Here is a 12,639-nt window from a genome sequence, read left to right on the forward strand (position 1 = left end):
ATGAAAACCCCATGGACAGTACCAAAAGGCAAAAAGATATGACGCCGGAAGATGAGCCCCTCAGGTCAGAAGGTGTCCAATATGCTACTGGGGAAGAGCAGAAGGCAAGTACTGGTAGCGCCAGAAAGAATGAAGCGACTTGGTCAAAGCCGAAAGGACACTCAGTTGCAGATGTATCTGGTGGTGAAATGAGAGTACGATGCTGTAAAGATCTATACTCCATAGGAACCTGGAATGTAAGATCCATGAATCAAGGCAAGCTGGACGTGGTGAAACAAGAGAGGGCAAGACTGAACATCGACATCTTAGGAATCAGTGAACTAAAATGGACAGGAATGGGTGAATTTAATTCAGATGATCATCAGGTTTACTACTGCGGGCAGGAATCCCTCAGAAGAAATGGAGTAGCCTTCATAGTCAGTAAAAGAGTAGGAAAAGCAGTACTGGGATACAATCTCCAAAATGAAAGAATGATCTCAGTTTGAATCCAAGGCAAACCATTGAACATCACAATAATCCAAGTCTATGCCCCAACCACTGGTGCTGAAGAGGCTGAAGTTGACCAGTTCTATGAAGGCCTACAACACCTTCTAGAATTAACTCCAAAAAATGATATCCTTATGGAGAATACAATGGTCATAGCAAACACTCTTTTCCAACAACCCAAGAGATGACTCTATCCATGGACACCACCAGACGGTCAACACAGGAATCAGATTGACTATGTGCTCTGCAGTCAGAGATGGAGAAGCTCTATACAGTCAGTAAAAACAAGACCAGGAGCTGACTGTGGCTCAGATTATGAGCTTCTTGTTGCAAAATTTAGGCTTAAATTGAAGAAAGTAGGGAAAAACACTAGGCCACTCAGGTATGACCTAAATCATATCCCTGATGAATATACAGTAGAGGTGACAAATAGATTTAAGGAATTAGATCTGATGAACAGAGTGCCTGAACAACTATGGACAGAGGTTCGCAACATTGTACAAGAGGTAGCAACTAAAGCCATCCCAAAGAAAAAGAAATGCAAGAAAGCAAAATGGCTATCTGAGGAAGCTTTACAAATAGCTGAGGAAAGAAGGGAAGCAAAAGGCAAGGGAGAAAGATACACCCAATTAAATGCAGAATTCCAGAGAATAGCTAGAAGAGATAAGAATGCCTTCTCAAATGAACAGTGCAAACAAGTAGAAGACAACAATAGAATAGGGAGGACCAGAGATCTCTTCAAGAAAATTGGGGATATGGAGGGAACGTTTCATGCAAAGATGGGCATGATAAAGGACCAAAATGGCAGGGACCTAACAGAGGCAGAAGAGAGTAAGAAGAGGTGGCAAGATTACACAGAAGAACTATACAAGAAAGAGCTTAACGTCCCTGATAACCACGATGGGGTGGTCACTGACCTCGAGCCAGACATCCTGGAACGTGAAGTCAAATGGGCCTTAGGAAGTCTGAGCAACAACAAAGCTAGTGGAGGTGACAATATTCCAGCTGAGCTATTCAAAATCCTAAAAGACGATGCAGTAAAAGTGCTACACTCAATATGCCAGCAAATTTGGAAAGCTCAACAGTGGCCACAGGATTGGAAAAGGTCAGTTTACATTCCGATCCCAAAGAAGGGCAATGCCAAAGAATGTTCAAACTACCGCACCATTGCACTCATTTCACATGCTAGCAAAGTTATGCTCAAAATCCTACAAGCTAGGCTTCTGCAGTATGTGGACTGAGAACTACCAGAAGTACAGGCAGGATTTCAAAGAGGGAGAGGAACAAGAGATCAAATTGCCAGCATATGCTAGATCATGGAGAAAGCTAGCGAGTTCCAGAAAAACATCTTCTGCTTCATTGACTATGCTAAAGCCTTTGATTGTGTGGATCACAACAAATTGTGGCAAGTTCTTAAAGAGATGGGAGTACCAGACCATATTATTTGTCTCTTGAAAAACCTATATGCAGGTCAAGAAGCAACAGTGAGAACTGGACACGGAACCACTGATTGGTTCAAAATTGAGAAAGGAGCTCGGCAAGGCTGTATACTGTTACCCTGTCTATTTAACTTATATGCAGAGCACATCATGAGAAAGGCGGGGCTAGATGAATCACCAGTTGGAATTAAGATTGCTGGGAGAAATATCAACAACCTCAGATATGCAGATGATACCACTCTAATGGCAGAAAGTGAAGAGGATCTAAAGAGAGAGTGCAAAAGGAGAGAGCGCAAAAGTTGGCTTGAGACTCAACATTAAGAAAACTAAGATCATGGCATCCGGTCCTCTCACTTCCTGGCAAATAGATGGGGAAGAAATGGAGGTAGTGACAGATTTTATTTTCCTGGGCTCCAAGATCACCACAGATGGGGACTGCAGCTAAGAAATTAAGACGCTTGCTCCTGGGGAGGAAAGCTATGGCAAATCTAGACAGCATACTAAAAAGCAGAGACATTACCCTGCCAACAAAAGTGCGTATAGTCAAGGCTATGCTTTTCCCATTTGTATGGCTGTGAAAGCTGGACCATAAGAAAGGGTGAGTGCAAAAGGATTGAGGCCTTTGAATTGTGGTGCTGGAGGAGACTCCTGCGAGTCTCTTGGACCGCAAGGCGATCAAACCAGTCAGTCCTAGAGGAGATCAACCCTGACTGCTCTTTAGAAGGCCAGATCCTGAAGATGAAACTCAAATACTTTGGCCACCTAATGAGAAGGAAGGACTCCCTGGGGAAGAGTCTAATGCTGGGAACAATAGATGGCAAAAGAAGAAGGGACGGCAGAGGGTGAGGTGGTTAGATGGAGTCACTGAGGCAGTTGGTGTGAGCTTAGGTGGACTCCAGGAAATGGTAGAGGACAGGAAGGCCTGGAGGAGTGTTGTCCATGGGGTCGCGATGGGTCGGACATGACTTCGTGACTAACAACAACAACAATGAAGATGTAAAAAATATTTTTTCCTAAAACACCTAATCAATCCCAGGAACAAAATCAACATTTTTAAAGCACAGTGCTTGGGTTATTTGGTGTACTGAGACTGTCACTGTGACAAGGAGTTGCATGAGAACTCTTCCCAGTGTCCAGTGCAGGCATTAAGTACAGCTTTAGTTAGGATCCTTGTTAGGTTTAATTGCTGTGGGAAGTCTTTAGGGTCTCAGTGAAGGTATAAGATCACCAGCTACCAAACACCATTAACTATATCATAGAATCATAGAAGAGTAGAGTTGGAAGGGGACATGAGGCCCATCGAGTCCAACCCCTTGCTGTTGCAGGACACCTCGTTACACCATCCCACTCAGATAGCTGCCGTTTCTTTTTGAATGTCTCTAGTGTGGGAGAGCCCACCACCTCTCTAGGTCCACCATCTCTATATAGTTAGTTATAACTGGGCCTTTTCTCACCCTCCCTTCCTTCGCCACTCAGATAGAAGGCTACTTCGTGTGTATTGACAGCCTCTGAAACAAAGGGGGAAAGGAACAGTACAAACTTCATGGCTTTGGCTTTCTACCTGGAACCCGACCTGTGCTAGGTGCCCAGGTTACTGATGGCCCAGGAGCAACATGTCACATCAGCAAGCCCTCTACTAAGATTTCATCTGCCAGCATTTCCTTTGCTTGTTTACTGAAAACCTCTATCAATATTTCACCAGTATATGTATTTAAGAAACTGTCTCTCATCTTTGACACGGGTGGCTTTTTTCTTTCTGTGTATCCTTGAATTTAAGTGCAGTGCCTTGGCTGGACCAGGCCCCTAGGGTTAAAGCACCTGGTTTCAGGATGTTGATATTTTTAGCACATAGTAGGTACAGTCTATTGACCTTCCTGTAGAATGACTCATATAATGGTTATTTATTAATGGGTCAGTTATTTTTGCATAGTAGCAATGATTTCAAACCTTAGCTGGACTGCTCTCCTATTGTACTAAACTGAGTAAATACATCGCCCAGGTTTTACTGAAGAGACTGTCTTTTTGCTTTTCCATTTTGCTGCAGTGAATGCTTACATACATGAGTAACATTTGATTGCATTGTACAAAAATGGCCAGAAACTAGTGGAGGTGGGCGGCTAAAACAAATGAAAGAGTAGAGAGGAATCATCCATATATAATCATATACGTATAACATGTTTTCCAGAGATATGTGGTGCTCAAAACAGTTTATAGAAGAGACAATTTAAATGCAGTAACCATAATCTATGATAGGTTGCAATACAATGTTAACAATGGACAACGTCATTGAAAGCATATCATAAGGTTAAATGAAGATCTAAGACACCAGCTGGAACTCAACCCAGACAAGAATGAGAAGTTGTTAGTTGGTTGTCAGTCTGATCAGGTGAGGGGTGGTGAAGTTCAACCTATTCTGGATGAGGTGGGACATGCCTTGAAGAAGGAGGTGTTTAGCTTGAGAATTCTTGTGGAACCTTGTTGATCAATTTAGGCTCAGGTTGCTTCAGTGGCCTTGTTTTTTGCCAGGTTAAGACTCCTCCTTCTCTCAGGCATTTGGTAGAATATGATGAGGTTTTAATTGGATTCCAGATTTTTCTTATTGTTGTCTTCTTAAAGGTTTTTTTTTGATAGGACCAGTTCTCTTCAGCATCTTTGAAATGATCTAGTTGAGGAAGTCCAGGGAACAATAATGCAATGTTATGGAGCTGCAAAAACGGCAAACTCTATTTTGGGATGCATAAATAGAAGCATCACTTCCAGAACAAAAGAAGCACTTGTTCCCAATTACTTTGTACTAGTCAGACTTCATCTGGAACACCGTGTTCAGTTGTGGGTACCAGGTTCAAAAAAGATGCAGAAAAACTAGAAAGAGTCCAGGACAACAAGGATGATTCAAGGCTTAGAAACTAAGCCATATGATGGGATGCTGAAAGAGCTGGTCTGTTCAGCCTTGAGAAAAGAAGACTTGATAGCACTCTACTGGTACCTTAAAGGCTGTCACACAGAAGAACGAAAAGATCTCTTTTTACTCATCTTAGAGTATAGGATATGGAACAATGAACTTAACCTACAGTACACCAGGTACAGGCTGGACAAAAGGAAGGACTTCTAACTGTCAGAGCAATAAGGCAGCAGAACCACTTGCCAAGGGAGGTTGTGTGAGTTTGCATCCTGCTCCTGTGGGAGGTTGATCCAGATGACCTTCCTGGTCCTTTCTGACTCTACTTTTTGTGAATCTATGACTCTATATATGTGTGTTTTAGAGTCTCTTATATGTAAATAGGTTTTTATCGTATTTTAAAGGTTTTATTCTTTGTAAACCTCTCAGAGAGTTGCAGCTATTGGACTGAAATTATAATAATGAATAAATGAAATAACATTGCCCAGTTAATCAATCTCTGTGCCAATAATAGCAGTGTTATACCTACCATAAAGAGTTAACCAGCCATATTTAGAGGAATAGCAGCAAAAATGTGTTTTATCTGCATCAAACCAGCAGCAAAAGATAACATAAGAGGTGAAAGGTAAGGGCACTTGTAGCTCACCCAGAAGGATAAGAAAGAGACCTTCCTGTCACTAGGGCCCCATTTCGTGAGCCAAGAAGAGGCATTTTTGTCGTCATGGTTAACTCCCCTTGGCTGCCTTTAGGCAGCAGAGCACCAAGGGTGGGAAGAAGGAAGAAACAGTGGGCCATGTTCAGGTGCATTAAAGAAGCTTGTGGCCTTCCAGATGTTTGGTGTTCAACTCCTGTGATCCCTTGTCATTGGCTATTTTGGGCAGGGCTGATGGGAGGTGGAGGCCAAAATATCAGGAAGGCCACAGGTGGCTGGCTTGGACACCTTCATAAATATGAGAAGTAGTCCAGAGACAAATGGCCTTTGTTTCTAATAATTCACAATAAGATTTTAGAGATACACCCAGAAGGTCAGAAATATCATTATGAAATGGTACTTCTGGGGCTGCAGTCCTTTGCATTTTTAGGCAGAGAAAAGGCCTACAACTCTCAGCATGCTCCAACCAGCCCTCCTGGAGCTGTGGGCTCCTCTGTCATAGGCAGGGCTTTTTTTGTCATAGAACGCACCGGAATGGCATTCCGGCACCTTTTTTCGATGGATTTTTGCACGTGATTTTGAATCGCCCTGTCGGGCATAGCAGGTTGGCGGCAAATCATTAAAATGGTGCATGCGGGCTGCTTGTGTGTCTGTGCTGGTTGTGATGGTGCTGCTGGGCTTGTGACACTGCTCGGCTTGTGATGGGTCGTGTGGTTGCACGCTGAGTGCTTACTGCGGGCGGCAACCATTATGTTTCATTACACAGTGTTGGTGTGTGTAGAGTGACTGGCTATGTGCAAAAGGTAAATAATTTCTTTATTTTAAAAAAGTTGGTGAATTGAAAATCTTTTTTTTTAATTTTTAGTGTAAAAGCATGACCACAAATTTAAAAATGAAAAAAATTACTAATTACTTCTCAACCACCGGTCCTGCTAATAAAAGATTACCCTAAAAAAAAACCTTAAATAAAAGATTAACTAGATGTGAGTTCCGGCACCGGTTTTTTTTTTTTTTTTTTTTTACAAAAAAGCACTGGTCATAGGCATAAGGTTGTGCTGTGACTCACTCTTCCTGCCGGTGTCATTTGCAGCAGCCCGGATAGACAACTGAATAAGCCCACTAGTCCATCTGTCCCACCAGCCCAGCACGGACTATGCTGATCTGCTGCAACTCTGCAGCTTTTTGTTTTTTAAGCTCATTCTTCCAGGGATGGAACTGGGGCTTGTAGGCCCATGCTGGTGCACCACTCTGCGCTGATGCCACTTCTGAATTTATAACAAACCTGGCCAAAATATAAAAGGTGGTCATCACAACAGTATTTGAAGCAATCATTTTAAGAACTGGGCGAGGAGTGGTGTCAAATAACTCTCAATCTGGAAGCAAATGCCCTGTTTACCCCACTGGCAAAATCTCAGTTGTGGCCAATTAGAAAGCAGGACAAGGAAGCTGGACTGAACCACTCAGCAGGGGGCACAGACAGCTTTCCAGGCACCAACCCTCTGCACTGAAATAATTCTGCCTTCAAGATGCAAGCTCTCGATGCCTTCAACAGCTCCATTTTTGCAGGGTCATACAGGGACTCACAGGGGCTGCATCCACTCTGTAGACCACCTATCCTTGCTGTATAGCATGGAGACGATATCTGTATCAGCTAAGCAGCAGTGACAAATAGCACATGTCGGATGGTGCTCTTGACTCGTATGTAATTATCCAGGAGCCCTGGCAATTGGTGTGCCCTTCAAGATGGGCTGGAAGTACATGCTAAAATTCATCCCATGCTCTTGAAACTCTCTGAGCCTTAGGAATTTGTCCTTGTGCATCCTATAACCTTTTCGTTGAACTGAGCTCTCCTGCTCTCCTGGGTATAAATAATGCTGGCAAGTCAGGAGAACAGCTCAGGGCAGAGTGGAAGAATCAGCGGTTGCTTTGGGAATCACCAGCACATCCTTACTCATAGTTTGATGCAGAATCTGGAACAGATGGGGGAGCAAGGGAGTGGAAATTCTCTGGCAAAGGTGATGCTCTTCTTTTCGAGCCCATATTCCAAGAACTCAAGGGATGGGATGCCGTGTTTGTGTGCCTGTGTGCTTCCAGATGACCCATTTATTATGTAATCACCCTGCTGCAAAACCTGAAATTTACAAGGGGTTCAGACAGCATCAAGGTCCGATCATAACCCTCCTGGGATTACACAAAGTTTTCCCATTTTTTCTTATTTAAAAATGTCTATTAAGGAAGGAAAAATAAAATAGCTGCAGGGCACCTTTTGATGGGCCGTGCTAGTAGCTGTCTTTCTGGAAGCTGTGTGCGTGATTCTCCTATTTGTGAAATTCTTCCTTGCTGTCAAGGGCAGGAAACCAATTTCTGCTTTAGGACTGAACTCTGTTTTGGAGAAGCTCTTTGGGGGGGGGGGGGTTGCATACCAGTAATGGGTGCAGCTGAAGGCAAAAGAGGGAAAGCCAATATACTAAAAATGCCAGCATATTTTAGGTGGAAGTTCCTACATCAGGTAACTCAGGTCAAGGAGCGGCATTTCAAGAACCAGAGGCACTGTGCCCACGCACATCAGTGGCTGGAAACCTGTTGCACTTTGTCCTGCTTGTGGGAACCTGTGGCAACTGGTTGGTCACTGTGGATGCTGGACCCCTGCTCTGACCCAGCACCATTCTTCTTTTCATTTTCATATTCCTCAATAGCCAAAACAGTTCTTATGTAAAACTTTTAGTGGAAAAATAAACCACAGAAGAGCTGGAAGACCATAGAATGTTCAGTGTCCATGGAAAAGGGGTATAGCGAGTAAAAAAGCCATCTGGGTTAGACTGGGACCCCAGGAGGGCTGGATTTGGCCTATCAGCTTGTGGTTATGCTATGTGGTTTACAGAATGTTGATAGCAGTAGGGCCTCTGAAATGATGGTTAAAAGAAAGCAGAATATACTCAGAGTGTGTGAGTCATCAGTTCATCTATGGTTGAGAGCTGCAAAGACATGAGAACTGGATCAAACTGGATCAGATGGACCAATGGTCAGTCCCGTGCAGCACTCCATTTACATGGTGGCAAACCAGCTGTCCACAGGATCCCTTGGGCAGGATGGGTACAAGCATTCCATCTGCCCATACTCCTCAGCAACCAGGGTACACAGGCATATACCTCTGACAATGGAGGCAGCACATATCCAACAGAACTACTAGCCACTGATAGCCTCTTCCTCCATGGATCTGGCCAATCCTCTCTTAAGGCCATCCCATGGACGGTCATCACTACTCCCTGGTAGTGAATTTCCATAGTTCACCCATGCATAGTGTGAATAAATACTTCTGTCCCGAATCTCCTACCCATTATATTCATGGGATGACCATGATTCTAGTATTATGAGAGAGCTATGCACTTTTTCCACACCATGCATAGCTCAGTACACCTCTCTCATGTGTCCCTTTACTTTAGAGTATGGAGGAAGAGATGAAATTGACTTGTGCAACCCTGATGCATTACAGCCCCACCTGGAATGGTGGAGCCTGGTGTAAGCGTTTGGGTGTGAGTGGTGAGGTTGAAAAACCTTTCCCCAGGTATTATATTGGTAGATTTTAGAAGGATATCACAAAACAAACAAACAAACACCACCACCAAACCCAAATCCTGTTCTTCATCCAGTTCTGGTCCTGTTCTTTATGTATAAGATGACCTGTTATTCTGTACCATACCTGATAAGTTACAAATAACCTTTGGTGGAAACCTTTTCAAAAGCTTTTTAGAAGTCTAGGACTGCTCCCATCCATTACTGACACTCTGGAAAAAACTCTAGAAGTTGGATGGAGCAGGACTTACTTTTATAACTTTTATACTTTTATAACAACATGCTGATTGTTCCTCAGGAAGGCTTGTTCTTCCAAATATATGCTAAGTCTCGATGGCTTATTCTTCATTTTGCTGTCACATGCTTCTTTCTAGTTACAGGGATGCTGAAAAGAACTTCCACAATATTTCAAACCGATGCTCCTACACAGACCATTCTGGCAATGACGAAACTGAAGATGTCTCAGGAATTCTCCAGTGTACAGCAAATATACTAGGTACTGTGCAATTTTGTTACATCCTCTTAGCTGGACACTTCTGAAATTCTTGTTTTATTCATGAATCCGTATTCTGCAGACATTGACTTGTAGCTGGCAACATCAATGTATGATAATGTCAAGGCTGATTCCAAGCATTTAAGAACTGCCTTGTTGGATCAGTTCCATGTTCCCAGGATTCTATTTCCAGCAGTGGTTAACTTGATACCTCAGGGAGGGATGGTATGAAGGCACTAAAGATATAATACCATGTAGGGTTGGGATGAAACTTAGGAGAATCCTTCCCTTAAGCATTTGTGGACTTCCTCTCATGGTTGGCACGGTCTTAGAAAGTGAGCTGAGCTGAGAGGAAGTCCATGAGCACTCACAAAGTTAAGGTTGCGCAACTGGCAATCTTTTTCCGTGGCATGTGCAGCAGAGCAGACAAAGGCTGCTCAGGTGTGCAGAAGAGGGAAACGTCTTGTGCAGCATGTGGAGCTCGATTCCTGGTGGGCATCCCTGATTCCTGGTTGCAGCACAAAGCAGGCCAGAGCCTGGGGATCTGAGCCCAGAGATGGTTCCCATGCCACAACATGCCTGTACCATGCTGCCTTGAATACAAAATATTTTTCTTCGCTGATAAAATCCAGGTTGTTAGTACAGTGACCATGTGGCTCTGAGGCATATGTAGAGAGCTTCACTCAAGAAAGGGCTGCTGATACATGATGCATATGACTTCTTCCATGACATTACAGAGAAGCAGCAGCCCTTCATTATTCTCCGACATCCATCCAAGAATACAATGGAGCACAGCATAGATGCACACTCTCCTTTTTTGTTGCTGATGAGTTGCAATGCCTTGGGTTAATCTTATAGTTGCTTTGACACAAGTATTTCTTGTAAATGGTGAGGGTATTTATTGGCCAGATGTTTTGGGGAACTCTGTGTATACAAACGTGGGCGCCACACCTTCAGCTTTCCCTGCCTTGTATGCTCCTACTCTTAACAGTGCAATTTTATGTTGATCCTATAGGAAATAAGCCCTATGGGGTTCTGTAAGAGCATTGCATTCCTTTTCCAGGGTGAAATACTCCCAAATAGAATGTAGGATTCTGCTGGTTATGAATGGTAGCAAGCCCATCACTGTGTCCTAACTCTGTAGCTCTTTGCATGTTTTCCCTTTGGCTTTAATAAAGAAAGTCCCTTTTTGATGGACCTTTCTCTGCCACCTCAAATGGTCCTGAGAACAGATCTTCCTTTTCCACACTCCTCTTAACTTCTTTTTCCTCTGTTTCAAGCATGGTTCTTTCTTGTCCCTGCCAGAGGCATCCTCTTGACCTTTGGCTTGACCCACCATACTTTCTCTTTGATTCCACTTCAGTGACCATGCCCTTACCCATAAGCCTCTCCTCTCCTGAATCCTTGTCAAGTGGCAAAGTCCCCTCTTTGTGTAATCCTACTTGCCTTCATGCACCTATAATGGTGTGAGGGTTGCCCCCACTCCTGTTGGAGCGTGTGTAAGGACTTCTGATGGGCTGTTTCTATCACAAGTGAACAAATGAAGCAAGAACTTCACCCATGCAAGTGCCATTGTGAGTCTCTTGTAGAAGATTCTAATGGATGTTAAACCAAGTTTCCCATGAATTTCTCTACAGCAGCCTTCTTCGGCTTAGTGTCTTCCAGAAAGTTTGGACTCCAGCTCCCAGAAGGCTTCATTATTAGCTATTCTGGCTGGAACTGGTGGGAGTTGAAGTTCTAAACATATGGAAGGCTGCTTTGGGGCATAACTGGAAAAATGGATTGCTCATTTAGTGCCTTTCCAGGAATTTGCAAGTTGCTTGAACACTTCTTCCAATTTCTTTCACGATTCTCACACTTTAATGTTACAGTGTGTTGAAAGCTGCGCAAGGAAATTCTCACTGTTTGCAAATAGTATGGGTGCTACTTTGCCTTCTGACTCTTGCATGTGCATTTTAAAGGAGTGATTCCCTGACCAAATAAGCAGGGTTTCCCCACCTCCCTGCATTCACATTTTGCAAAAGGCAACTGAAGCTTCCAGTAACTGACATGATATAATTCATGCATTTAAGAAAATCCACCAATTTTGGCCATGTGTAGAAGGTAGATAGCTACAATGCTTGCTGAAAAAAATAATAATGGGGCTATTGGATAGGATTTATTGAATCATTCTTTTGTACATGTAGACCAATTTGTGTAGACCAAGGTGCAGATAGTATAAACCGCTGGTAGAATCACTAGCTACAAAGTTGTGCTGTGAGTTATAATCTTGGTATAATAATCTTTTCCTCTTTCTGGAAATAGATACATGCTTCCCCTCATCGTCACACTTCAACCCTTCCTTCTTGTTTCTGCCTCTGAGCATGGAAGCTTTTAGATTGCATTCTTCTCCCAAGTTCAGAAGACAATGGCATATATGCATCAGAAAACCTGAGCTAGCTGTTCTTCCCTGAATTCTATCTTAAATCCTGTTCCAACTTGAGTTGGTACCAAACTCCAAGCTTTGCTCTATTTTTCTTTTTGCATGAAAATCCCTGAGTATTTTCATGTTATTTTCCCAAATGTTCATATTAACCATACACTGAAATGTATGCATTCTTTGCCCATTTATTAATGTGCATCCAAGTACATTTTTCAGAAGTCTGCATTTTTGCATGTATATTTTATAAGTGTACATATGTTGTCCAACATTTTATTTGGTCTGCCAAGCACACTGCAGGCTGGGAAATGTACTGACTTTAATCACATATTGTATCCAAGTCTGCATTCAGACTGGAAGCTACAAGCTCGCTAAATCCTGCTAGAACCAACCTGGAAGGAATTCTTCATACATCCCTAACCATGAGCTAACCAGTGTGTACAAAGTTTCTTGCAGTCCATGGGGAATTTATTGTCCTTGCATAGATTGCTGCGTATTTATATTATAGCAAATACCTAATTCATGCTCCTAGGAAATGATTGTCCCTATGAAAAATAAGGCAATAATTCTTATGCTTGGCTGGGCTATGTATATATGTTTTTTGATTTTAAAAGCTGCTGGAGAGAGAAAAAGTGGATTGTTTTTACAGGGTTCCTTTCTCCTCAGGATTTTCTCTGT

General features: G+C 42.9%; 1 protein-coding gene across 1 annotated transcript in view; it reads left to right on the forward strand.

Annotated features, from left to right (window-relative positions):
• The window catches only part of GUCY1A2 (guanylate cyclase 1 soluble subunit alpha 2), a 180,040-nt gene that overhangs the window by 22,895 nt on the left and 144,506 nt on the right, over window positions 1–12,639 (forward strand). The window contains exon 3 of the mRNA XM_044441813.1: window positions 9,424–9,545. Within this exon, the coding sequence (XP_044297748.1) occupies window positions 9,424–9,545 (122 nt within the window). The remainder of the gene's footprint in view (window positions 1–9,423; window positions 9,546–12,639) is intronic.

The sequence above is a fragment of the Varanus komodoensis genome, unplaced genomic scaffold (genome assembly GCF_004798865.1).
Source record: "Varanus komodoensis strain SLA01 unplaced genomic scaffold, ASM479886v1 scaffold4, whole genome shotgun sequence".
In the NCBI taxonomy this organism is placed as follows: domain Eukaryota; kingdom Metazoa; phylum Chordata; class Lepidosauria; order Squamata; family Varanidae; genus Varanus; species Varanus komodoensis.